The sequence below is a fragment of the Ovis canadensis genome, chromosome 4 (genome assembly GCF_042477335.2).
Source record: "Ovis canadensis isolate MfBH-ARS-UI-01 breed Bighorn chromosome 4, ARS-UI_OviCan_v2, whole genome shotgun sequence".
NCBI lineage: Eukaryota > Metazoa > Chordata > Mammalia > Artiodactyla > Bovidae > Ovis > Ovis canadensis.
In genome coordinates, this window is record NC_091248.1 from 131,398,775 (window position 1) to 131,426,391 (window position 27,617).

Consider the following 27,617-nt stretch of genomic DNA (forward strand, 5'->3'; position numbering starts at 1 on the left):
AGCACAGGTGTCCCTACCTGCAGGCCACAGCTCAGCGCCACCAGAGTCCCCGCTGGGCATTGCTTCTCCACCAACCACTCGGTCCACCCAGGGGCAGCAGCCAAGCGGGTGCCGTGTGCCCAGGGTCAGGACCAAGCTCAAGGACATGAGGCCCCAGAGCAGGCCGGCCACCCCTGCCCCTCTCTCTCCTTGAGCTCAGGACAGAGCAGGGAGCCCTTGAGTTCCTATAAGGTCATCACCAGCTTCTTTCCTTTTTTTTTTTTCTGCTTTTAACCATCAGACACCCTTGAGGTCCTGGTTGATTTTCGCAGAGAAACAGATGATTCTTTGAGTTAAAAAGACAGACCATAGTTAAGTTTCTGAATTTTAAGGAAAATAAAGGCCAAGATTGCCACGCCTAGTGTTCTTGGTGGGGGCAGCGGGGTTGGGGTTGGGGGGAGCGGCCGGAAAAATCCCACCAGGCAAACAGAAAAGAAGCTGTTCTTTGATGCCCGCGGGCATCTTTGCTCCTCAAGAGGCCCTGCGCTTGGCAGAGGGACAAACAAAGCCTCTCGCCGCGTGGTCCCTTCTCGCGCCCCCCGCCCGGGTGCGACCTGCCTGCAGCGGTGCCCCGGGGGCGCAGGTCCGGCCACCTGCACAGGTTGGCAACAAGACCCGGAGCCGGCGGCCCCTCCCCTCTCCCCTCCCCCCTCCCCTCCCCCATCCCCGCTCCCCTTCCCCGCAGGCGCCCCCTCCCCAGCCCCCTCCCCGCCCAGCCGCCGGCCCGAGCATGCGCCGTGCGCCGCGGGAGGCGGGCGGGAGCGGCGCGCATCACTCGGGTCCCCTTCCTGCACCGCGCCGCCACTTGCCCGGTTGCTAAGCAGTGGTCGTTGTTTCTGTGGCGATTGCAGAGGCTGTTGCTAATTGCAGAAGCCCCGCGAAGGCGCAGCATCGCTCGCTTCTGCTCTGTGCGTTTAAAAGAGAGAACTAGGCGGCCGTACCCACTCGCCCTCCACCCCCTCTCCAGCAGCCGTTGGCTCTGGGAAGTATGGACTAAGCCCCAGTCCGCCGGCCAGCTGGACTCTGGGGGCCCCGAAGTCCTCCCGCTCAGACCGCACCTGCCGCTGAGCCGGCGCGCACCCTGAAGCAGGGGACCATGACCACAGCCAAGGAGCCCAGCGCTTCGGGTAAATCCGTGCAGCAGCAGGAGCAGGTAAGGCTGGGCTCGAGGTGCGTGTGCCTGCGAGGCAGAGAGAGGGGGTGCTACGTCTCTTGAATGACTGTGTGTTTGCAGGACTGTAGCCACCTGAGCCCCGGGCTGGCCGTGAGATCAAGAGCCCCGACCGTGCTGGCTGGGACTGCCTTTGTCCTCCCACCCCGCTTCTATTTTTGAAGGATCCCTAGTCCATCCATAATGCATGGGCTCGGGGAGCATCTGGAGAGGTAAACTTGATGTGTGGGGACCGCTGACAAAGGCCTCTCTCAGAGCTGCCAAATGTAGCCTGTCAGTGAAGGGTGCCGGCTACTTTGCAATCTGGGGAGGTGGGGTGGAGGGGGGCTGCAGGAAGTGGCTAGCACAGCCCTCTCCCCAAATTCAGCTGCTCATGACCCTCCAACAGGACTTTACTTTGGTTCTAACACAAAGCACGAGAAGACATGCCAGGTCTGCTTAAAGGACTTTTTTCCGGATACCTGTGCCCCCTTTTCCTGCTCTCCCCCTCCCTAGTATTTTGGAAGGTACTAGCAGATCACTGCTATTCATCCTGGCATTTAGAGGGTGCAGACGCTCCCAGCTGGAAAAGTCAGAGGATGCTCCTGTTAAGACCAGAGGGGCCCCGGCTAAGAAGTGGCAGTTGTTAAAGGGCTGGCAGGGAAGGCCAGGACTGCACTGGTGTCCCCAGGTGGCAGGGGACAGCCGCTCACTCTGCCCCGAGGAGGCCCAGTGTCTGCAGAAACGCAAGGAATAAAGGGGAGCCTGCAAGCTCTTAGAGAGTAATTCTCTTCTCAGAAGATCTTGAGGGTTCTTACCTTTTAATCAGTGCTTAGTTCTTGTCGGGCAGGTCGTTAAAGTAGATCCTGGGAGATACCCGTCGCTTGGCAGAGCAGCTCGCTCAGGCTTGGAGAATCCACAGCACCGAGTCTCCCTGTGTGTGTTAGGGGTGTTGTTTGCTGTCACTTGCTAGGGTTGGGGCTAAGAAAGGGGACCCCTCTAGAGTTCAGAAAGGCAAAGAGCCTCTCTGGGGGGCACTGTGTGACAGTCCTATCGTCAACTCTTCAGAGACCTTCCGCAGGCAACTTCGGGTCTGTTCAGTATGCAGTGCAAACTGCCTGTTGTTGGTCATCTCCTCAAATCCCAGTTTTCCATTAAAAATGAGACCGTCTTATTGGGTGTATCATCGTCATCTACAGAACTTAAGTGCAGTTTCATTTCTTCTGGGAAAAAGATTTTGTCATTATGAATGTCTTGGAAACCTTCTATGCAGTTGGCGAGCTTGTGTGAGGGTTAATGCTCAGTGTAGCATGGATGCAGGTTCACACGAGGCAAACGAAGCCTTCCTCCGGGGTATCTGTTCAATAAAGTAACGTGTCCACCCTGAATCAACCTCCAGTGACTGATGGGGCTTCCTCTTATTACCGAGCTCCTCCTCACTAGCTGTAAAATAAACCTGCCCGGGCTCCAGCTTCTAGCAAGGGCTGGGGTAGCATCTCGGACCAGGGGCCAGTGCATCACTATTCATGGGTCTAAACCAAGGGCGGGCCCTCAGAAGCCCAGGCTGTTACGTAAAGGGAGGTGCATGGTTCCTGCTCAGTTCTGTTCTCACTCTGCTTGATACCTTCACAAGCCAGAGTCCTGGAAATGTCTCATTAGGGTGTGGGTTTGGGAGGACGGATAAGCCCTTGTCTGATATTATACTTTTTATCTTGGGAAATCCCTTATAATTGAACATGCTGTAATTGTGGAAGACTTCCGCTGGCATGACCTGGCTTCTGGGAGCTGGTGGGACATCCAGAAGAGTCTGTCTCAGCCCAGGCAGTTGGGAGAGCCCTTTCCACTCTTCTCAGAGTGGTGTCGCCTTGACTCTGAAGAATTCCCAGAGCCCACAGTCCAGTAAATAAAAGGTCAGCAGCGGAGTTAGGGGAGGAGAAGCAAAATGAGGATGGAGGATGGAGGTACGGCATCTAAAATAAATACACCACAAGCTTCCCTGGCAGACAAGTGGTTAAGACTTCCAATGTAGGGAGCATGGGTTCGATCCCTAGTCAGGGAACTAAGATCTCACATGCCTCATAGCAAAACAAAACAAAACAAAACAAAACATAAAATTGAAGCAATATTGTAGGAAATTCAATAAAAGACTTCTAAAATGGCCCACAGTAAAAAAAAATTTTAAGTGAAATGCAATAAATATACCTTTAGGGGACATTGGTTAAAATCTTAACTGCTAGTCCAGAAACAAGGAGGAGAATGAAATACTTAGTTCATGAAGACTGTTTCTTATTCCTCTCATCTGTCAGTTTTCAGAAGACATTTAAGCTGTTTCTGTGCTTTGAGCTCTTAATGATTCCTCCACTCCTTCATATCATTTTCTTCTTTTTCACTCGTGATGCTTTGGGGATGGCCCCTTACCCAGGCTGGCAGAAATACGATCCAGTTTCTTTTGGGAGAGAGAAAGGGATAGATGCCGGTTTGCGGTTTGATTGCTGGGTTGGAGATCTTTTGACTGTGTTGCATTGTGCTACCTTCATGACTGCCTTCAAATCACCAAGCATTGCTTCCTGGTTGGAACTCTTAGCATTACCAAGGATGTGGGTTTAACGTGGCGTGGTGCTTACACATTTTTGGCTGTTGCAATAGACGACCACTTCCTTCTCAGCACACTAACAGATGTATTACAGTAGTTGGGAGCCTTGGTAGTTGGGAGCCAGGCACACGGGTGGCAGCTGGAATTAGCTTTTTTATGTTGAGGATTGCTGCAGATTAATGAAAAAAAAAATCCAAGAAATAGCATATAACCAATTGATTTTACCTGTTAATTAGAGATTGCTGAGTTTTACCAATTTGTTTTCTAAAATATGTACTATAAAATGATGAATATGTAGGAGGAGGTTGTTTTTTGTTTTTTGTTTTTTTTTTTTTAGGAAACTGTATGACGTATTTTAGGCCTCCCACGTGGCTCAGCAGTAAAGTCCCCACCTGCCAATGCAAGAGACGCGAGTTCAATCCCTGGGTCGGAAAGATCCCCTGGAGAAAGAAATGGCGACCTGCTCCAGTATTCTTGTCTGGGAAATCCCATGGACAGAGGAGCCTGGTGGGCTGCAGTCTATGGGTCGCCAAGAGTTGGCATGACTGAGTGAGCACCCGTGATGCACCTATTGGAGTGAGATGGGAGACAGACTTCTAGAAAACTAAAAGTTATTTTTAAATGAAGTATAAAAAAAACCCAGAGATGCTTGGAAACAATACATCTTTTAAGCTGAAGGAATTAAATCCACCCTTTGACTCTGAAGCCAGTCAGGTGTTACGGAGGCGTGTTGGTGAAACCAGAATCCACCCTGGCCAGCACCCTTGCTTCACATGTACCCAGAGGTTGGCCTCGAAAGTGAAGTAGGAAAATCAGAGGCTAATTTGACTTAGCGTATTCTCACAAACTAGATCCTACCTTAGAGAACTATATTAAGGTACTTGCTCTCCCTTTTTAAACTGTACTACCCTCGCATCAAATGACTTAAAGTTGGAAAGTGCTCATCTCAGGAGCTGCTGAGAGACAGAGGAGACCGCAGGCTCAGTCTCCATGATTCCAGCCAACCGGGACACTCTGTTCCTCACATAGTGAACAGGGATGCAGACTCCGTATTTGCATGTGTGGACACGTACCCACACGCATGCGCGTGCGCACACCGGCAGGGCTCATGTGTCACAGAATCCCAGAGCTGGAACAGTGCATCCTGTGATCCCTTCCACCTTCTTTGGCTGAGGAATCTCACAGATAAAGGCAAACATCCCTTTTCTTTAAGGGTCTTCAGCAAAATCTCTTTTCATATGGAAATACTCTGTGTCCTGTGGACAAGCCTGAATCTTTTGCTCTTTGTTAAGTTCAGTCACCACCTCTGTAACTTCCCTTGATCTGAGAACTGGTAGCTCTGATAGTCCTGCCAGAGGTGAGTAGGTTGCCATTTCCTCCTCCAGGGGATCTTCCCAACCCAGGGATCGAACCCTGGTCTCCTGGACTGCAGGTGGACTCTTTACCGTCTGAGCCCCCAGGGAAGCTGGTGACGGTTATTTTTGTTGCTTCTCAGTTTCTTTGAGCTGCGCAAGTCCTAATATGTAGGCCCCATGCGTCTCTTCTCCTAGTGAATGATGGGCCCTGGGACCTAGTGTGGACTGATGGGTTAGATTAGATCGAGGATGTTACTAAGGGCTGCTGAGAATGGAGAGTGGCTGCTAATGTAACTGGAATTTTCTTTGGTGGTGATGACAGTCTTAGAAATAGAGGTGATGGTCGACAGCTTTGTGAGTGTACTAAATACCGCCCAACTGTACTTGTCAAAATAGTTTGTTCTGTGTTAAGTGAATTTCAGCTCAATAAACAATTTTAAAAGACTAAACCTAAAAAAAAAATTATCTAATTGTTTGTAATGATAATGGCACTATAGAAGTGTTTTCTGAAGTGAAGAGAATTTTACAAACAGCTATAAAGTGAGCCTTAACAGGCATGGCGGGACTTCGCGGGTGGTCCAGTGGCTAAGACTGCACACTCCCAGTGAAGGGGGCCCGGGTGTGACCCCTGGTCAGGGAGCTAGATGCTGCAGACAAGACGAAGAGCTCCTGTGCTTCAACTAGGGCTCAGTGCAGCCAAATGAACTTTAAAGACTAAATGAAACACAGTGCGTGGAGCCGAGACTTCTGAGAGGGCTGGCCTTCCCAGGGACACGCAGATGGCAGCCTGGCCTGCCCTGGCTAGTGCTCTTTGTATGCAGCCTTCTGCCTCTGTCAGTGGTTGGACAAGATACTTAAACAGAGGATCTCGCTTTGACCATCATGACAGGTAAATTTTTTGTGTGACTGTCTTAAAAGAAGAGGCAATGTGAGGCGACTGCTGTGAAGGCAAATGTGGTATTAAAAAGAGGAGGAAGGAGAAGAAGAGAAGGAAGAGGAGGGGGAGGGGGAAGCGGGGAAAGAAGAACCAGGAAATCGAGGGTCAGTATTCAGAAGTGCAAAAAGGCTCACTTAAGAGTTTCTTAGTAGGAGAGATGGTTCTTTCATGACTCAGAAGGTGTCAACGATGGCAGTAATTGTACTCAGTTCAGTTCAGTTCAATCGCTCAGTCGTGTCTGACTCTTTGCGACCCCATGAACTGCAGCACGCCAGGCCTCCTTGTCCATCACCAACTCCCGGAGTTCACTCAAACTCATGTCCATCGAGTCGGTGATGCCATCCAGCCATCTCATCCTCTGTCTTCCCCTTCTCCTCCTGCCCCCAATCTCTCCCAGCATGAGGGTCTTTTCCAATGAGTCAACTCTTCACATGAGGTGGCCAAAGTATTAGAGTTTCAGCTTTAGCATCAGTCTTCCCAAAGAACACCCAGGACTGATCTCCTTCAGAATGCACTGGTTGGATCTCCTTGCAGTCCAAGGGATGCTCAAGAGTCTTCTCCAACACCACAGTTCAAAAGCATCAATTCTTTGGTGCTCAGCTTTCTTCACAGTCCAACTCTCACATTCATACATGACCACTGAAAAAACCATACCCTTGACTACATGGACCTTTGTTGGCAAAGTAATGTCTCTGCTTTTGAATATGCTATCTAGGTTGGTCGTAACTTTTCTTCCAAGGAGTAAATGTCTTTTAATTTCATGGCTGCAGTCACCATCTGCAGTGATTTTGGAGCCCAGAAGAAAAATAAAGTCTGACACTGTTTCCACTGTTTCCCCATCTATTTGCCATGAAGTGATGGGACCAGATGCCATGATCTTCGTTTTCTGAATGTTGAGCTTTAAGCCAACTTTTTCGCTCTCCTACTGTACTATTATAAGTCAAATTCCGTTCTGCCCATGTTGCTGTTGTTGTTTAGTCGCTAAGTTGTGTCTGACCCTTTGCAACCCCATGGACTGCAGTACACCAGGCTCCTCTGTCCTCACTGACTCCCGGAGTTGGCTCAAATTTACGCCCATTGAGTTGGTGATGGTATCTAGCCATTGCATCCTCTGTCATCGCCTTCTCCTGCCCTCAGTCTTTCCCAGCATCGGGGTCTTTTCCAATGAGTCAGCTCTTCACAACACGTGGGCAAAGGCTTGGAGCTTCAGCTTTAGTCCTTTAGTCCTTCCAGTGAATATCCGGAACTAATCTCCTTTAGGATGAACTGGGTGGATCTCCTTGCAGTCCAAGGGACTCCCAAGAGTCTTCTCCAGCACCACAGTTCAAAAGCATCAGTTCTTTGGCGCTCAACTTTCTTTATGGTTCAACTCTCACATCCATACATGACTACTGAAAAAACCATAGCTCTGACTAGATGGACCTTTGTTGACAAAGTGATGTCTCTGGTTTTAAATAAGCCATTCTGCCCATGGACTAACTTATATAAGACTCTCTGGATGAAAAGGAAGCTTGAAGGAACTGGTGAAGGATAGGAATGCCAGGCTCTTAAGTTTATCTGGAAACACCTGTAGGATTTGTGAGCTTCCAGAGCAGCAAGAGAGAGAGAGAATCACTTTCACTGCAAAACGGGTTGGTGTGTGAAAGATTTGAGGGAGAGAATTCAGAAGTCATGGGTGTCCAAGCAAGAGCAGGTTCATAAGAAGAGCTCAGGGCCTGGAGTTGCCAGGGTGGGTCCTGGAGCTGAGGGAGCAAAGGGACAGCAGTGTGATGTTTTTGAGGAGAGGAAGGGGCGTTGAGTGATGCTCTTCTCCGAGGAAGGATATATAGTCTCATTACTGGGGAGACCAACGTGGCAATGAAGCGAACACCAGTGCAAAGCTGTAATCTGTGTGTCCTGGTATCCACGGGTAGTTCCCAGTCTTCTGGGATGTAAGTCACATGCTGTATTAAAAGAAGTCCAGAAAGATATTGCTGTGATGCGTGTCAGAGAGTGTTCTTGCCTATGGTTTCCCCAAGGAGTTTCACGGTATCCAGTTTTACACTCAGGCCTTTCATCCACTTTGAGTTTACTTTTGCACGTGATGTTAGAGAATGTTCTAATTTCATTCTTTTTCATGTAGGTGTCCAGTTTTTCCAGCACCACTTACTAAGGAGACTGTCTTTTCTCCATTATATCTTCTTGCTGCCTTTGTCATAGATTAATTAGCCTTAGGTGCATATGTTTATTCCTGAGCTTTTGCTGCTGTTTTTGTGCCAGTACCATACCATACTGTTTTGATCAATGTAGGTTTATAATATACTCTGAAGTCAGGGAGCCTGGTTCCTCCAGCTTCCTTTTTCTTTCTCAAGATTGCTTTGATTATTCAGGGTCTTTTGTGTTTCCGTATAAATATGAAACTTTTTCTTGGTCCTAGTTCTGTGAAAAGTGCCATTGATGATTTGATAGGGGTTGCATCGAATCTGTAGGTTGGCTTGGGTAGTATATTCATCTTAACAATATTGATTCTTCCGATCCAAGAACATGGTGTATCTTTCTGTATCATCTTCAGTTTCTTTCATCAGTGTGTTACAGTTTTGAGAGTATAAGTCTTTTCTTTCAAAACTTTCCTTCCTCCCTGAGGAAGGAAAAGGAATTCTGCCCTTCTTGATGCAATGATAAATGGGATTGTTTCCTTAATTTTTCTTTCTGAATTTTCATCGTTGCAGTATAGAAATGCAATGATAAATGGGACCATATTAATTTTGTATCCTGTGAACTTCACCAGAAGTGATGATGAGCTCCAGTAGTATTCTGCTCACTTAATCTACTACATGAAAACCCACACTGCCCCACCCCACCAGATCAGCTGTATCCACAGCCCAAATTCAAAACAGATGGGAACCAGCTGACTTTCCTTCCTGGAAAATACTCTCTCTGCATGGAACACAGTCCGCTGTGTTATATTTTATCAGCAAGTGTCACATTAAACCTGGTCCTGCGCTTCCTCTTTAGTAGTGGAGTTGCCACGGAAAGCTTTGCCAGGAATTCTCAGTGTTCCACAGAGAAAAGCTGGAGGATGTAAAGGGCTGGAAAATGCTTTCCGTTCACCTTCACCGAAACGTCTTCAGCTCCAACGTGCCTGCCGAAAATGCAAAGATGCTCACCACTTACAGTAATGAACAGTTACCATGTTTCCGGCTCATCGGGAATTGTAGCTTTATTATTTTTTATGGAAATGAGCTGTGCCTGTCTTTGGCATTAACTGATTTGGTTTTGTAATAGACATCTTTCACCCTCTCTCGTTGAGAAAGACAAGACTGGATGAGTCTGATGATCGAGTCCTGAAAATTGAGGACAAGAATTTAACTGGGTAAAGAAGCAATTCTCTAAAAGATTTTAGAGGTCAATGGCGGCTTGAAGTCCTTGCTTTAAAAATATCAGACAGGTGTGGGGTGTGTATTCTTTTTTCAGACATCCTTTGGAAACACAGAATGGACTGAAATGTCTTTTAAAATTTGCATCTGGATGCCTTGTGGCCTTAAAGCCACAAGGAGGAGATAACTATGCGTTTGGGTGAAATTTCAACCTGAATCCCACTTGCTGTAATTCTTCACGAGACTGACATTTCCTTCCTGACTTGGGCATCTTGTGTTCCTTAATGTGGGGAAATAAAGAGAGGAGGGTGGAAAGGATTTTTTAAAATAGCCCAGGGAACGTGGTTAAGTCCAGGAAGTTTCTTCTCCGTGCTCCTCCCCGTCTGCAGTTTACGCTCCGGGACGCTTTATGTCCTTTCCTGATAGGCCTTTAGTCACCCCCGGTACCAATACAGGACCGGTATTTGTTTATAGTTGATTCTCCTTATCAAACTCGTTTTTTTATGTGCTGTATTCCACCTGGCTTTGCTAAAAGGTTGAGACAAATCCAATTACTTAAAAACGTGTAAAACTGGTACAATGTGTCACCCTCCTTCAGAACATCCGTAACTTTAGCAATAGCAGTGTGTATATCTAAAACAGATAATCAACTAGGACCTACTGTGTGGCACAGAGAACGCTGCTCAATCGTCGGTAATAACCTAAACGGGAAAAGAATCTGAAGAAGAGTGGAGACGTGTGCGTGTGTGAGCGGACCACTTTGCCGTGCGCCTGAAACCAACGCAACACTATTCATGAGGCGTGTGCTTCACCGCTTCGGTCGTGTCGGACTCTGCAGCCCCGTGGACTGTGGCCCGCCGGGCTCCTCTGTCTACGGGATTCTCCAGCAAGAACACTGGAGTGGGCTGCCAGGCTCTCCTCCAGATCTTCCCAGCTCAGGGACTGAACCCATATCTCTTAGGTCTCCTGCGTTGGCAGGTGGGTTCTTTACCGTTTGCACCACCTGGAAAGCAATAATCAAGTATACGCCAACGTAAAATAAAACAAAAACCAAAAGCTTAACAATAACTGTTGGTGAACAGACCAAATTGAATTATTAATGGCTGAAATTTCCGGTACAAAGTTATGGCAGGGTTGATACAAGACAAACTATGGTTCCAGTTGGTCCCAGTTGTTCGTGGAAAAGCAGGGAGAGGTCGCTGTGGGGCCTGTCTTGGTGCCCCTTCAACCGCTGATGGATTCTGTGTGTATTATCAGGTCTGTGAATTCTGTGTTTTCATTGGAGCAAGTGCTACATCAGTCAAGGACCAAACAGCAGATACTGTTGCTGGGTTCAGCTTCCATTTCCAGGTTGAGCTTATGGCAATGGAGTCAAAATTTGCTATGAATCCCTTCTCGAGAAAAACGGCCATAAGCACGGACATTGAGTCAGTGTCCTGGGCCAGCTTCCATGGTGGTGGCCGGCTCCTTTTAGCGCCGGTGGCGCGGATGCTATAGGATCTGGGATGCAGCCCTCCACCAGCAACTTTACAAAACACACCAGTGATAGAAGAGTCTTGATAATAGAATTTTCCATGGCAGGGTACATTTCGTTTCCTTACTAGTGGTGGTGGTGCGTTAGTCGCTAGCTCGTGTCTGACTCTTGCAACTCCACGGACTGTAGCCCCCAGGCTCCTCCGTCCATGGGATTCTCCAGGCGAGAGTACTGGAGTGAGTTGCCGTTTCCTTCTCCAGGGGATCTTCCCGACCCGGGAATTGTATCTGATCGATTTTTAGAGATGTGTAGCTTCCCTTACTAGCATCTGACCCATGTCTAGAGAGCTTTAGCCTCTCCTACTAGATTCTGAGAAAAACTGCTTTCTTCTCAGAAACTGTACAAGACGCTGAGCATTTTCCCAAACTGCTAAGCCATGAATTTGGAATACAGGCTTTTCAAAAATTTGTGTCTGACGCCCCTGTGAAGGTGGAGATGGTGGACTAAAAAGCACCAGCATGGTCTGGTGATTAAAATGGGAAACCAAGGTGGGCAGGGAGCTCTTTCAGAACATTTTCCAAGGTCTGTCTTCTGACGCATTCACATGATTCCTCTTGACAATAGTGGGTGTCCATGTCCGTGGAAGGCTAGATTCCACCCCATAAGTAGTAGGTTTGCCCAGAGAAAGATGGTCATCAAACGACAAAATCTGAAATGCATGCCCGTTTTTGTCTCTTGGAAATATTCAATAGAGATGTCCTTGAATGGTGATGATGTAGGTGTTAAAATGAATGAAAGAACTTTCCTTCTCTATTTTGAGGACAAGATTTGCATTCTTCTTGTTAGAATGTTTGAGGTTGTTACAGTGTTCCCACTGGAAATTCTAAAATTATGACACTAACTATGTATCTTAAGTTGGATCCCTGGGTAGGAGAGTCAGGTAAACATATTTTAAACTTTAATAGCTGCCTAATACCCCATCCACTTATTAGACAGCTGTTGGATTGGAGGAAGGTTTTTATTTGTTTTTAATTTTTTATTAAAGTATTGTTGCTTTACAACTGTTGTGTTAATTTCTACTGTACAGCAAAGTGATTCAGTTATATACATTTTAAAAAATATTCTTTTCTGTTACGGTTTATCACAGGATACTGGTTATAGTTCCCTGTGTGATACAGTAGGACCTTGTTGTTTATCCATTGTATTTATACAGTTTGCACCTGCTAATCCCAACCTCCCAGTCCATCATTCTCCTTGGGCGTGATGTCCGTCCTCTACGTCTGTGAGTCTCTTTCTGTTTCATAGATAAGCCCATTTATGTTGCATTTTAGATTCCGCATATAAGTGATACCGTGGGGTGTTTGCCTTTCTCTTCCTGACTTATCTCATTTAGTATGATCATCCCTACAGTCAGTCAGGAGGCAGAGTAGAGGAAAGGAGAGCTGGACGTACCAGCTGGAGGTCAGGAGAGGAGGGGAATTCCCAGCTCTGCGGTCTGCATTCAGGGAGGCGGGGAGCGGGCAGGGTGCAGTGGTCCACCTGGGGAGGTGGAATGTTTTGTGGGGCTTGGAGGCAGTTTGGGGAAACAGGACCTGCTTACATGTTGTGTTCAATTGCTAAGTCCTGTCCGACTCTTTGCGACCCCGTAGACTGAAGCACGCCAGGCTTCCTTGTCCATCACCAACTCCTGGAGCTTGCTCAAACTCATGTCCATTGAGTCGGTGATGCCATCCAACCATCTCATTCTCTTGTCTCCCTCTTCTCCTCCTGCCTTCAGTCTTTCCCAGCATCAGGGTCTTTTCCAATGAGTCTGTTCTTGGCATCAGGTGACCAAAGTATTGGAGCTTCAGCTTCAGCATCAGTCCTTCCCATGAATATTCAGGACTGATTTCCTTTAGGATTGAATGGTCTGATCTCCTTGCTGTTCAAGGGACTCTCAAGAGTCTTTTCCTGCACCACGGTTCAAAAGCATCAATTCTTTGGTGCCCACAAGAGAGGGTTACAGTGCCGTGATGCCCTGGGAAGGATGGGAAGCAACAGAGGGTTAGTCATATTCTCAAAGAAAGAGAAGAAAACTGAACTTCACGTGACAGAATCCTGCATAAAAGAACAGGATTTGAGGGGAATGTTTGAAACTGGAAGAGCGACTTGGATGTAAAATTACACTTTGTGGGGGAGTTATGTCATCTGGGTGTGACTTTGAGGGACTGGAAAGGGCACTGTAGGATTCTAGTTTTCAGAGAGCTGAAAAGGAGTGTGTGATGTCCCAAATGGAACTCAAGTCCACCAGCAACAGGGTGTTTTAAGGCCATACGGTACATACACACTCATGAGTAGGTAGATAGGAACGTAGATATATACACGTCCTATTTCTTGAAATAGTCTGAAAAATATTTATAAGACTTTGGATGATTAGAATTTCTGGCTCTGATTTTGAAAAAACAAACAAACCCTCCACTCTCCCAGTACCAAGTCATATGATACACAATCAGACAATGCGATTACCAGTGAGAGAGCTTTGCCAGGTAAAAGCTGTCGTGCCATTACAAATCAGTTCAGTTCAGTTCAGTCACTCAGTCGTGTCCGACTCTTTGTGACCCCACGGACTGCAGCACGCCAGGCTTCCCTGTCCATCACCAACTCCTGGAGCTTGCTCAAACTCATGTCCATCGAGTCGGTGATGCCATCCAGCCATCTCGTCTTCTGTCATCCCCTTCTCCTCCCACCTTCAATCTTTCCCAGCATCAGGGTCTTTTCAAATGAGTCAGTTCTTTGCATCAGGTGGCCAAAGGATCAGAGTTTCAGCTTCAGCTTCAGTCCTTCCAATGAATTTTCAGGGTTGATTTCCTTTAGGATGAACTGGTTGGATCTCCTTGCAGTCCAAGGGACTCTCAAGAGTCTTCTCCAACACCGCAGTTCCAAAGCATCAATTCTTCGGCCATTACAAATCATAAAGCCTTAATATTTCAAATCTCATACCTCGAAGCTCCGATGGGGGTCCAGGGGTGGCTGTTTCACTTTGACAGTGTGAATAGTCATTGCCAATAGCCCTGTTTGCTGGCAGTTGGGAGAACACATGGATGCTTCTGACTTCACATCCCAGCCCTTCCCCCTCATAGCTGAGCGATCTTGGGCAAATCTGGTTCACTTCCACATTTGGCGATAATGCCAGTCACACCACTGCTATGAGGAAAACATTTTTTAAGCACAGAACGCTATTCTTAGAATGAAGATTTCAATCTGCCGTTGAATGAGCCCTTACTGTGCGTGTTGGCATTAACGATGATATTTGAGTGGCTCTCCTGATTTTCAGCATTTGGTGAGGGTTTGTGTCCATTCCAAGAGTTGTTGTTCTAGGAAATCATAGAATTTTGACTTTTAGGGCACTTTATAGACCATCTTGGCCAGTGTGATTTGTGGACCCCTGTTTTAGTAACAGAAACCTATTCCGTAAAGAAAAGACAAATCCAACATGTAAAAGAGACGAAAGCACCGCCCTCCACTGATGGACAGGCCATCAGAGCTCCAGAGCAACAGTCCAGATGCCTGATTCAGTAGAAACATTTTGTGCAGGAGGAAATAGGGCTCGGAGAGGTTACATCAGTTACCAAATCACACAGCCAGCACTTTGCAGATTCAGGACAGTTTCTTAGTTTTTGCTTCAAACCAAGCACTCCTGGGTGAGACCCAATAAAAATAATATATTAAGACGATTAACCCCCAAACTGAGATGGACTGGAAACTGAAACGGCAATAAAAGAATTTCGTGTTATAGATGCAATAAAAACCCTTGTCTGCAGACCAGCTGAGAAAGGGGTATGTGCTGAGGGCAGCCGGGGTTTCCTGCAGTTCCTTGTCTTCCTGTCTGTGGAGAGGCAGAGATGTTTCTTCTTTTTACAGCACCATCCCTGGAGGCATTAGGGTTTTCAGAGCAACTTCTATTTAATGAGTTACTTAATGAGTTGTTTTTCAAACGAGGGGGAAAGAAATGAGGCTATAACAAATGTTTTTCTCCCCAAATTTCAAAAATAAGCAACAATTAATAAATTCTGCCTGCTTTGGAAGTAGGCAGTAGGTAATTTTCAATTTCCTCTTACACTTGAATAGCTTCAAAGGTAGTAGTTATACGGCAGGTGTAGGAAGATCAGAGTCAAGAGACACAGGATTCCCAGACAAACACCTGGACACGCTGGGTACCTGGCCCAGCAGGAAGGCCGATGTCGAAACACTGGGACTGTTATCCGTTCATAAGCTTAAACTGAACTGATGATGTGTTGATCACTGCCCTGGGATTATGGATCCCCTTTGAGGGTCTGATAAAAGCTGTGGATTTGCCAACCAGAAAAACATCTCCTATCTTGACAATTTTGCACCTTTGTTTCCTGTCTCTGGATATGTTCCAGTGTCTCCTGGTTTGTAGTCTTTGGGAACTTGAACGGAATTTGTATCCTGATGTAGCAAGAAAAATTGTTATAAATCTCAATTATACTGAACTGGTTCATCGTGCTTTTCAGATCTACTCTAGGCTTCCACTTTTCTATCGGTTCATTCTATTAATTTTGGAGAGTGTGGTATTGAAATGCCAACTAAAAATCTTAATCTACCTAAAAACACAATTGTAATATATAGCGGAGCTATATGTAACTTTGTTCTGTATTTTTCAAGTCTCCTGTGAATGTGTTATCATACTTTCATAATTTAAAAAAGCACTTTTAAACTGTAAAAACAAACAACAAAAAAGAAAAAGTCTCATAACCTCAGGTGAGGCTCACAGAAGCTCTCACATCCATCCGTGGACTCCAAGTTGAGTATCTCTCTGTTCCCTTCGTGTGGTTTGTGTCCTGAATTTGTCAGCTGTGTGACTTTGGTAATTTACATCACCTTTAGGGCTTCCCTATATTAGCTCAGCTGGTAAAGAATCTGCCTGCAATGCAGAGACCCCCGTTCAATTCCTGGGTTGGGAAGATCCGCTGGAGCAGGGATAGGCTACCCACTCCAGTCTTCTTGGGCTTCCCTTGTGGCTCAGCTGGTAAAGAATCTGCCTGCAACGCGGGAGACCTGGGTTCGATCGCTGGGTTGGGAAGATCTACTGCTATAAATAGTAGTAGAAGTGTAGGATTTTGATCTTTCAACTTCCTGGGTTACTCTGCAAGACAAAACTAGGGATCTGTGGATTTAGGGGGTCTATGGATCCCTGGATGCAGCTTTAGCTGAGGGTCAGCCTGTGCTCTGTGGGTCACGGCTGACTTGCTGGCCGTCTTCTCATCACCAGGACCATAGGATGCCTGTCGGCCTCCGATAGGGGCAAGTGTGACAAAGGACTTCCTCTACTTAAAGCTCTCTAATGTGGAATGTGTTTTCCCTTCCCTGACACACAGCTGTGAGCCTCTGATAGACAGGCCCTGTTCCTTCTGTATCTCCAGCAGCGTGTGCAAAACAAATCAGTGAAGGGGTGAAGCACATTGTCCTCTCTGAAACCCCTCTGTGAGTCTCACAGAGCTCGGGGGTCCGTGGTTCGATTCATTCAGCAAATGGATTACATTTTTGGAGGAAAATAAAACCTAGCCTCCCGAACGCCAGGCTCACCTTGCTGTCTCTGATGCTTGACGTGCCACTGGCACTTTTCCTTTCCCCAAATCCGACCCCCCCGCCTGACTTGCCTGAAGCCTTTCCCACCACGAAAGCACTGACTTTGCTGCAGCTACAGGCCAGGCATGGCCATCCAGCGTTGCCATGACTCATGTCTGTAACGTAAGTGAACGTCCTCTCATTTACCAACTCACAAACGAGAAAGCCAGTTGGTGAGAAAAGGTGGGAAAATGGACAGTGTGCGTTCCCAAAGCCCCTTTCTGTTGTTGCTGAAGCAGAAGCACCAAGTCTTTCTCCTCCACGAAAGTGACGCCCTGAAATGAAAAGATGGTAAGATCCAGACTGCACCACCTTCCCCTATGTCTAGAGAGAGTTGACTTGGAGGACCAGTTTGAGCTGGTCCTCTGAGACTCAGGTGGGAGGAGTGCTTTCAGAGAAAAAGGAAGCAAGTGGATCAAGATGGCAAGGCTGAGTTGGTCTGGAACATTCCTCCTGCTTGCCCTCTGCTAGGTGGGATGGCTACCTTCCTTAGGCTTTGTCACAAGGCAGCGTGGGTGCACGAGTGACTTCCAGGGTGGGTAACAGCATACCGTGCTTTCTTAAGAAGAAAGAAATGGAACAGTGAGTGAGTGAGTGTTGTGTGCTCAGCTGTGTCTGACTGTTTGAGACCCCATGGACTATAGCCTGCCAGGCTCCTCTGTCCGTGGGATTCTCCAGGCAAGACTACTGGAGTGGGTTGCTGTTTCCTTCTCCAGGAGATCTTCCCCACCTAGGGATCGAACCCACAACTCCTGCATCTCCTGCATCAGCACGCAGATTCTTTAACACCGAGCCACCTGGGAAGCCCAAAACAGTGAAGCTTCGGTTTATAGAGCCAAGTGGTGGTGAGGCAGGGGGCTGCATAGGAGAAGAAGTACCAGCCTTGGGTTCCAGCAGGCCGGAGTGTAAATCCCAGTCCTGCCACTTACCAGCTCGGCAGTGCTCGACTCTGGGTGGCCTCAGTTTCTACACTGAGCTCAGTAGACAACAGCTGTAAATATTGTCAGTGCAGTGGTTATGATGTCTTGTCAATGAAAGAGCTAATGGTCAGGCAGGCCTTGGTAGGGAGGCCAGGGTCCCTGTGACTTTCATGAAGGAGTGGAGAGATAGTGACCTGGTGTGAGTTGGGTCAAAGTGTTTACTGTCTGTGTGGCCCCAGACAGTCTGGCTGTAGGACAAAGTCGCCAAATGGATGCACGTTTGTTGCGCTGAATGAAGTCGTTTACTTTCCCTTAACTGCTGCTATGCTCAAAATTGCAGAGATAATACACTGCACTTGGAGCAATTAGTCTGCAGTTTTTGACTCAATTAAATTCACTTAGGCTTGTGGTTTGAATAATTATATTAGGGTACTTGAAGCTTAGTTGTAGTTTGTTAGTTATCAGAAATGTATTTGCAGCTTAGTTGCTTATCCAGCTTAGTTCAGTAGTGATATTGACACGAACGTGGAGATGTGAGCAGCCCCGGTATGCAGCTTTGCGTGCAAAGTAGACTTGCATTTTAAAGTTACCAAGTTCTTACAAGGTTACCGAGCTTGATTTCCTGAAGAATGATGGTCTTTGTAATGCACAGATGTATGATTAGAATTTTCTATTAGTTTTTGTCTGCGTTGTAATATCCCTGTTGAAAATTTTAGATTTAGGTAATTGTGTTGTCATTGCTTGAATGGGGAAACTGTAGTTAAAGTAACAAGACAGTAATTGAATTCAAGCAAAACGCTGAAGAATATGGAGATCACTGTCACCAGAACGCTGGCTTGTGCCTTTTGTGAAGCTCGCAGAAAACATTCTTGTCAAATGAATAAGAAAGAAAGGAAACACTAAATTATGTGTGTTTTTTCACTCGGATCTTAATTTTGTGAAAGACACTTAGAGTACCTTTTAATTCTGTAGGAGCTTCTGAGCTGATCCGATGTCTGGAATTTCATGAGCACACAGAGAAAAATTTTACGACTTTGCTTTTGCTGGAGGATCCTCAGTTTTGACCTCAAATCACATCTTTGTTGGATTTGAAAATATGCGCAGAGGTGTATTACATCGTCTTATTTAGAAACGTGTGAGGGGATTTTTAATAATGCAGGACTCAATACTTACCCTTCTTTTGCACACTCTTTCCACGTTTGGAAATGTCCGTTGTCATCTTGTATGATCCTGTAAAGAGGTGTAGCGAATTTAAGGATAATGAGAGAGATTTGGGGGGAATTATTAAGCCCTGAGTCAGTTACATACATATCATATCAACCACACGCCCTCCTGTACTTTTTACACCCCTGCCAGCACACACAGCTCTGACTCCTGGACCAAAAAGCTAGGGATCACCTCACTGACGGCCCTCGTACGCTGATAAAACTTACTGGAAAGATAAATCGCTTGGTTGGTTTTTGTTGAGCAGGTCAAGGTGGCCCCAGCTGAAGCCCATTGTACCAAAAGCTCAGAAACCACTGGCAGAGAAGTAGTACCTGCACCTGAGGATGGAGACGTGTGTCTGTCTCTTTGTTCATCAGGAGATACTATTTTGCTTCGTCTTGGACTGGTTAAGTAACAATCCAGCATCGATTGTTTCCAGCCACAGGAAGGGCATATACGTTAGAGAAAAAAAACTGATGGCTTGAGTGCCGTCGATCATTCCAGAGAGATGTTCTCTCCTCTCTGTTGGCAGTTACGGCCCCTGATGTGGGAGCTGGGGGTATCTGCATGTATGTCTGTCCTATCATCCGTCCATCATTCCCTTCTACTTGGTTGAAGTAGACTTCAGATGCTAGGATGTTATGACGCTGTGTCTATGGAGCGTAAAGCATTGGAGATGCAGAGAGCACAATGGTGGGTTTTCCCCTCCGCGCTTCACTTTCTTTGGGCAGAAGCACCACAATCGGATAACATTTTGCGTTTCTGACCCACGGCCTCAGCGTCTCTGGCACTATAAGGATGAACTGTAGAAGCAGAAAGGTCAGCAACAGAAGGAAGACAATCTTCACTTGTTCTAAAACGTCGTACGTGCGACCTGCTGTGTCATGAAGAGCATCGTGCTTATTCATTCATTTCTCAGCTGCATTGGGCAACATGGAAGATTGCAAACAATGTGAACCCCAACCTTCACCTTCCATTTTCCGTGGCAGGAGAATTCAAGTAGATTCAGGAAACCATAGTGTGCAGGATAGAACAGAAGACTCCTTAGACTCTAACAGACTAGCGAATTCCAGGTGTGCTCAGGAAGACAGCAGCATTTATTGGGTATCCGTTATGAAATATTCGGTATCACATACTGAGAGGGATCTTCTTAGGCAAGAAACATTACGGCCTTTGTAGTATTTCCATAACAGTTACAAAATTTCCTTTTTAGCTGCTACCTATAAATGAGTAGTATTTGGATCTGAGCTGGTTAAGGTTTGAAATAGATAAGATGAACTTGAATTTGTTATAGCAAAAGTTTGATGAGTTTGGCATTAGTGAAGGCTACAGAGAAGATGCTTGAAACATAGACCAAGCTCACATTAGCTAAATATGCTTACTCCAGATGCATGTATTTAGGTCACGTTTCTGTGAGGTTATTAACCTGCTGTCAAATGCCATGCAAAAATCAAACCAGATAATGTGTGTAGGAGTTCACACCATACAAACTGCGATGGTATTACTGTGATCGCACCTTCTGGTTTATAGTTCTTGGTGGAAGCCAGCCTGCTTGCAGAAAAGAATGGGCACATTGGCCCTGTTTGGGGAAAATAAATGGAATAATGAAGAAGATTCAAAGTCGAGTAAAACGCCATTCCATACACATCCTAAAGAAGTGTATAAAGTAGTTTAAGTGTGGAGGGTTATTGTAAGCATGACAGTAAACTCGAAGGATATTGCTTCCTTTCCAAGATTCCACTTTTCCAAGATGGCTCGAACATTAAAGACCTCTCTTGGAGTTTATGTACAGTTCTTTCAACTGGCACTGTTAGCCTCGCGCAAAATCTCTAGAGTTTGTCTTTGAAAGGAAAGAAAAGAAGGAAGCGCTTCAGCACAAAACCTGTAGAAATGAGGGCTCCACGAGGACAGGGTTTGGTGGGATGACTGCGCGTGTGTGGGATCCAGCTGGCATTTGGCATTTGGCCCGTGTCTGGGACAAGCGCTGATCTTGGTGAAGGATGGTTTCGTCAAGCTCCACAACAGAAGGTCCATGTCCATTTTCATCAGCAACTGACTTGTCTCTGGCACTTGCTGCCTTTGGTCCCCCAACCGTGAAATTTTATTGACCCATTTGCCGTGTCTCGTGTAAGTGGATGGAATCCTCTTTCTTGACGGGAACTCTCCAAGAGTAACACTGTGCACTCGTCCCCGAGTGTCTGAGCCTGCCGTTTTTCCAGGTCTCGGCGCTCGCCTCTGCCTCCTGTGTCCGTGGACCTCACCACATCCGCGTGTGAGGCATGCTGTCTTCAGTTTTGGTACTGTTTCCATAATCGTCCTAGAATTTCCTTTTTTAGCTGCCACCTATGAATGAGTAGTATTTGCGTCTGAGCTAGTTAAGGTTTGAAATAGATTAAACCAGCTTGAGTTTGTTACAGCAAAAGTTTGATGAGTTTGCCATCCGTGAAGGCTACGGAGAAGTACCAGTAAGATAATTAACCACAGGCAAAAAGTTTTCAAAGACCCTAGTATAACAAGTGTGCATCGCATATACACGTGTCCCCATATTTTCCATTTACAGTTAGGAGGATGGGGACAGGAGGGAAAGCTAAGCACCATGTGCCATTTTTTCATTCAGGACAGAGTCTTGAATGCGGGGTTAAGCGGGCGGGGTTCCGTGAGAAAAAGGGACATATTCTTTCCTGTTTGGAGATGGCCTAGAAATTACTTAAGTTAGGCTTACTCTAATAACTCCTGCTGATTTCCCAGTCACAGTTACCTTCCACTTCCCCAGGTGACTTGGGAAACTATTGCCATCCTAAACACCTCAGGCCTTGTCTGCTTAAGTACTTTATAAAAGTTACGTTTGCTCCTGTGTGTGTGTCTGTCTGTGTGTACACATCCACGTTGCTGTGAATGGCATTCTTCCACTCTTTCATATGGCTGAGTAGTATTCCAGCGTGTGTGTGTTTCACACCTGCTTTATCCGTCCGTCTGTTGATGGACACTTAGGTCGCGCCCCATTTCTTGCCTATTGTAAATAGCGCTGCCATGAACGTAGGGCTGCATGTAGCTTTTCAAATTAGTGTTCCTGTCTTCCGCAGACTTATGCCTAAGAGTAGAATCGCCGCATTGTACCGTGGTTCTGTTTTCAGTTTTTGGAGAGCCTCTACAGTTTTCCAGAGTGGCTGTATCCAGTTACATTCCCACGGACAGTGTATGAGGGCTCTCTCTTCTCCACACCCTTTCCAGCATTTGTTATTTGTGGTCTTTTTGATGAGAGTCACAGGTGTGAAGTGGTATCTCATTTTGGTTTTGATTTGCTTTCTCTGATGACTGACGGTGTTGAGCATCTCTTCATGTGTCTGTTGACCATCTGTATGTCTTCTCTGGAATAAAATGTCAGTTTAGGTTTTATGCCCATTTTCGATAGGGCTGTTTGTTTTTTGATATTGACTTGTATGAGCTGTTTGTGTATTTTGAATATTAACCCCTGTCACAGTCATATCGTTTGCAAACATTTTCTCCCATTTGGTAGGTTATCTTTTCATTTTGTTTATGGTTTCCTTTGCTGTGCAAAAGCTTTCAAGTTTAATTAGGTTTCATTTGTTTGTTTTTGCTTTTCTTTCCTTTGCCTTAGGAAAAAATTATTGCTGCAATTTATATCAAAGAGTGTTCTGCCTATGTTTTTTTTCCTAAGAGTTTTATGGTTTTTGGTCTTACATTTAGGTCTTTAATCCATTTTGAGTAATGTTTGTATATAGTGTGATAAAATATTCTATTTTCATGGAATACTACTCAGTCATAAAAAGAATGATATTTTACTATTTGCAAGAACATGAATGGACCTGGTGGCTGTTATGCCTTCTGAAATGTCAGACAGACAAAGACAGATACCATATGTTACCAGTAATATGGCGAATCTAAAATAAAAAATAAAAAAACAAAACATTTGAATCAATATGGAGAAGCCTGTTGGGCTGCAGTCCATGGGGTCGCTGAGAGTTGGACACGACTTAGTGACTTCACTTTCACTTTTCACTTTCATGCACTGCAGAAGGAAATGGCAACCCACTCCAGTGTTCTTGCCTGGAGAATCCCAGGGACGGCGGAGCCTGGTGGGCTGCCGTCTGTGGGGTCACACAGAGTCGGACACAACTGAAGCGACTTAGCAGCAGCAGCAGCTAAGCAGAAACAGACTCAGAGAGATAGAGAACAGTCTAGTAGTTCCCAGTGGGGAAAAAGGAGGGGAGGGGCCATCTGGGGTAGAGAATTCAGGCTGCAAACTACTGTGTATAAAATAAATAAGCTGTGAGGATATATTGGATGGAATAGGTAAACAGTCAACATTTTATAATAACTTTAAATGGAGTATAACCTAAAAATTTCGAATGACTGTTATACACCTAAAAATACTGTAACATTGTAGATGAGCTGTATTTCAATTAAAAAAAAAAAAACTGTGTTTGCTAATGAACTGTTCTCTCATTTCTGCCCATTCAGCTCAATACTGGCTGTATTTCCATTTGTCTTTTCCCTTTCCTTTTTAAGACATTTTATGCTGTTTGTTTGTTTGTTTTCGGCTGTGCTAGGTCTCCGCTGCTGTGCGGGCTCTTCTCCCGTTTGGAGCACAGGCTCTGGGGGCGTGGGCTGCAGTCATCTTGGCCCGTGGGCTTAGCTGCCCTGCTGCATGTGGAATCCTCCTGGGCTGAACCCGTGTCCCTGCATTGGCAGGTAGAGTCTTAGCCATTGGACCGCAAGGAAAGCGCCTCCTTGCTGTTTTGCTGGTCCCTGTCAGAAGCAAGCTCGACTTTGTCTTTTGCCGACCTCAGCCATCCCAGAGTGCGGTCTTCCCTCCCAGGTTCTACCCGGAGAGCTTGTTTGTCCCCCTTCTTCCCGTCTTAGTCACCCCCACGTGGTGATTGCTGCCCCAGCCCCCCTCCTTCACATCAGCTTTGGGAATCTTCTGGTCCAAGAGCACCTGGTTCCCCCAGGCGGTGGGTGGTGGCAGGATCTTTTGGGAGTGTTCCGAGCGTCACCGGACGTAGGCGCTGTGCTGCTAAGCGACGACACGGGATCTTGACAGGCTTCTCCCCGCTCAAGGGCAGCTGTTGGGTTGGTCCTCCCAAGCTCTCCGGATGGGATCTACCATCCCCATTTGCCACACGAGGAGACGGAAACTCAGTGAAAACGTGCCTGAGGCCACGTGGCTGGTGCTCGGGGAGGCGGCTCTCAGACTGGGCCCCTGGTTCCGTGTCCCGCCCACTTAGGAGGGAATGACGGGCTGTCCAGCAAATAGCGTTTTCCGATTTCTTCCTGCGGACAACAAAAAAGTTTGTGCCTGACTTGGATTGCCTTGAGCCTGCAACGCCCCACCTAAGCATCTAGGACTGCTTTCCAGCTCCATTTCAGATGCACACTGGGTTCTCGTGATTCTCCTTTGCAGCTGATTTCTGCTCGTTGCCCTCAGAATCACTTAACATCGACGTGAGTTCAGCTGGAGACTCTCTTCCGTGATGGGAACTCCATTCCCAAAGAAACAGAGCAATATTTCTTAATTAGATATCTGCTCTAATGATTCAGAAAGAGACTCAGCTGGTCCCCTTTGCTTTATTTTCATTATAAATTAAAATTTGGATGGTGTTTTCATGATGTATTCAGAACTGTAGAGAGATTGGCGGAATTCAATATATATTATTAATAATCAGAAGAAAGACACATATTTTCTGTCATACATACACCTCTAAATGTTTAGGCCAAGGGCACGTTTTTAATGGATTGAAATAACAGGTATAAATTGTGCCTCTGTTACCTGAATATCTTACCTGTTTGGAGGTTTTATTGTCAGGAAGTGCCAAATTACTTGCATGCATCATTTTAATTGAACCTTAGGTCTGACATTTTTATTGAAAAAAGTGGATTTCAAGTTGTTTTTCATGCATAAAGGCTGCTAAATCTATGCTTTATTGGTGAAATCTCTCTCAAATATGGATAACCTTACCTCCATGTTCCAAGGAAAAAATAAAACCTCGCTGTCTCATATCCTTGAAGTCTGGCAAAAATTGATCAATTAACTGCAGAAATCTATCATGAAAGGGCTGTAGGGAATGAAAGAAACTGATTTGTGTCCAGTTCTGCTCATCAAAATATCATCTCTGGACCAGCGATAATCTGGGCATCCAAGACTTGGGTTCTGTTCACAGTGAGGTAACCCTTGTGTGGCTCTGGTCCCTATTCAGAAACATAATGTGGTCGCGTCTCTGGTGGTTTGTAATTCATGGGAGGGGGCTCAGCGGTAAAGCATCTGCCTGCTAGTGCAGAAGGTGCAGGAGACGTGGGTTCGATCCCTGGTTTGGGAAGACCCCTTGGAGAACGAAATGGCAACCCACTCCAGTACTCTTGCCTGGGAAGTCCTAGGGACAGAGGAGCCAGGTGGGCTACAGTTCATAGGGTTGCAAAAGAGTTGGACACAACTTGGTGACTACACAGCAACAACAAACGACACATGGGAGACTCTGTGTGTGTGTGTGTGTGTGTGTGTGTGTGTGTGTGTGTGTGTGTGCGCGCGCGCACTCATGCCGTTGCATCCAACTCTGGTATCCCTGGAGGAAAATTGTCAGGCTCATCATCTGTATTTTGATGAAACAAGAATGCACATATAATTATGATAAACGTTGAACCTCTGACCCTAGAAACAGAATGTAGAAGCCTGAAAGCCACCTGATACCGTGGATACCAGTGGCGTCTCTTGGCATCCTAGCAGACTTTGTCCGGATCTAGAGTGGCTCATGCGTGCACGGTGTGACTTGTTTATGAAGAATGCATAATTCTGGCATTATATTCTATGGTTAATTTTAGCCTGTAAGTATAGAAATACTCTACCGCATTTGCTATAATCAGCACCATATAATTTGTGTAGTTGCTGCATAGAAATAATATCACTTTGTTTTCCTATCTTGTTTTTCTCTGGAGAGCTAGTGGTTTAGCACTGATTTATATCTTTTCCTGGGGTAGACGGGAAATGAAATAATCTGATCTGCCATGAAGAAGGAATGAAGAAAGGGAGGTGACTGGTCCTTGGTCTGCAGGCATTGCCCAGCTAGTCCTGGAAGGGCGTGTAAAGCACGTGTGCCAGAGCTCCTGTTCTCAAGGAGGTCACAGTGTTTTTAGAGAAATAATAAGCTCCTGGATCCAGGTCTCTGTTTCAGTCTTAATATTTTGCTTGAGGTCTGCTTACCACCTGTCATCATTGGAGTCTATATGAGGATAGTTGCTTCTGGAAAAAAATAATTTGGCCTTTCGGCAATGTTGAGAGAATTAAAGTCAGAATGTGGGGATGATGAGAAAATAGAAGAATCAGTAGGTATTAGCATTATGAGGGGAAAAAGCTATTTATGGGTTTAAAAAAGTGCTTTGTAGGTAAGGTGACCGTATCTCCCAGTGTGCTTAGGACAGTCCTGGTTTATGCCAGTGTCTTGGCTTGAGTTTTAAAGGTATCCCCTTTTATTCTCAGTGGTGTCCTTGTTTGGGCAATGTTACATGGGCAACATATGTATTGATGAGGAATGCAAATTTCCTCATCAAATATTTTGTGTTTGAAAATAGCAGCAGATTGGAAATGAAGACTTTGGTGAAATTGATTGTTGAGGTCTCCATTTACTATGCGCAGGTGGCTCACTGCTGAGGAATCTGCCTGCCAGTGCAGGAGATGCCCGGGATGAGGCTGGATCCCTGGATCAGGAAGATCCCCTGGAGGAGAAAATGGCAACCCTCTCCAGTATACTTGCCTGGGAAATTCCATGGACAGAGAGCCTGGGGGGCTACAGTCCATGAGGTTGCAAAGAGTCAGACATGAGGGCACGTGCGCACGCGCGTGCGCACACACACACACACACACACACACACACACTTTGCTGTACCACCATCTGATATTTATGTCAGCTTCTATTTTTATATGAGGACTGGTATTGACTATATTTCTTAGAAGAAAAGTGAAGATAAAAAAATAACAAAACTTTTCTCAGTGTTGCAAAATTATCTAAGCTGGGACTGGAATTCAGAACTTAGAAACTTCATTGCCTGTACTAATTTCCACTCCATATGGTGGAAGTTCAGTAGCTCAGTCATGTCCAACTCTTTGCGACCCCACGGACTGCAGCATGCCAGGCCTCCTTGTCCATCACCAACTCCTGGAGCCTACTCAAACTCGTCCATCACGTTGGTGATGCCATCCAACCATCTCATCCTCTGTCGTCCACTTCTCCTCCCGCCTTCAATCTTTCCCAGCATCAGGGTCTTTTCAAATGAGTCAGTTCTTCTCATCAGGTAGCCAATGTATTGGAGTTTCAGCTTCAGCATCAGTCCTTCCAGTCAACACCCAGAACTGATCTCCTTTAGGATAGACTGGTTGGATCTCCTTGCAGTCCAAGGGACTCTAAAGAGTCTTCACCACAGTTCAAAAGCATCAATTCTTCGGCGCTCAGCTTTCTTTATAGTCCAACTCTTACATCCAAACATAACCACTGGAAAAACTGTAGCTTTGACTAGATGAACCTTTGTTGGCAGAGTAATGTCTCTGCTTTTTAATATGCTGTCTAGGTTGGTTATAGCTTTTCTTCCAAGGAGCAAGCATCTTTTAATTTCATGGCTGCAATCACCATCTTCAGTGATTTTGGAGCCCCCCAAAATAAAGTTTGTCACTATTTCCATTATTTCCCCATATATTTGCCATGAAGTGATGGAACTGGATGCCATGATCTCTGCCTTTTGAATGTTGAGCTTCAAGCCAACTTTTTCACTCTCCTCTTTCATTTTCATTAAGAGGCTCTTTAGTTCTTTTTTGCTTTCTGCTATAAGGGTGGTGTCATCTGTGTACCTGAGGTTATCTATATTTGTCACAGCAATCTTGATTCCAGCTGGTGCTTCATCCAGCCCAGCGTTTCTCATGATGTACTCTTCCTATAAGTTAAATAAGCAGGAT

At 45.9% G+C, this 27,617-nt stretch overlaps 1 protein-coding gene across 2 annotated transcripts in view; it reads left to right on the plus strand.

The window, feature by feature from the left end:
* Positions 1-27,617, plus strand: part of DPP6 (dipeptidyl peptidase like 6) — an 814,558-nt gene that overhangs the window by 280,351 nt on the left and 506,590 nt on the right. Inside the window, exon 1 of one of the 2 annotated variants that reach the window (XM_069587191.1) lies at positions 781-1,192. The exons of the other annotated variant lie outside the window; for it this stretch is intronic. Coding sequence (XP_069443292.1) covers positions 1,136-1,192 — 57 coding nt within the window. The 5' untranslated portion in view covers positions 781-1,135. Of the gene's footprint in view, positions 1-780; positions 1,193-27,617 lie in introns of those variants that run through there. 2 annotated transcript variants of the gene reach the window in all.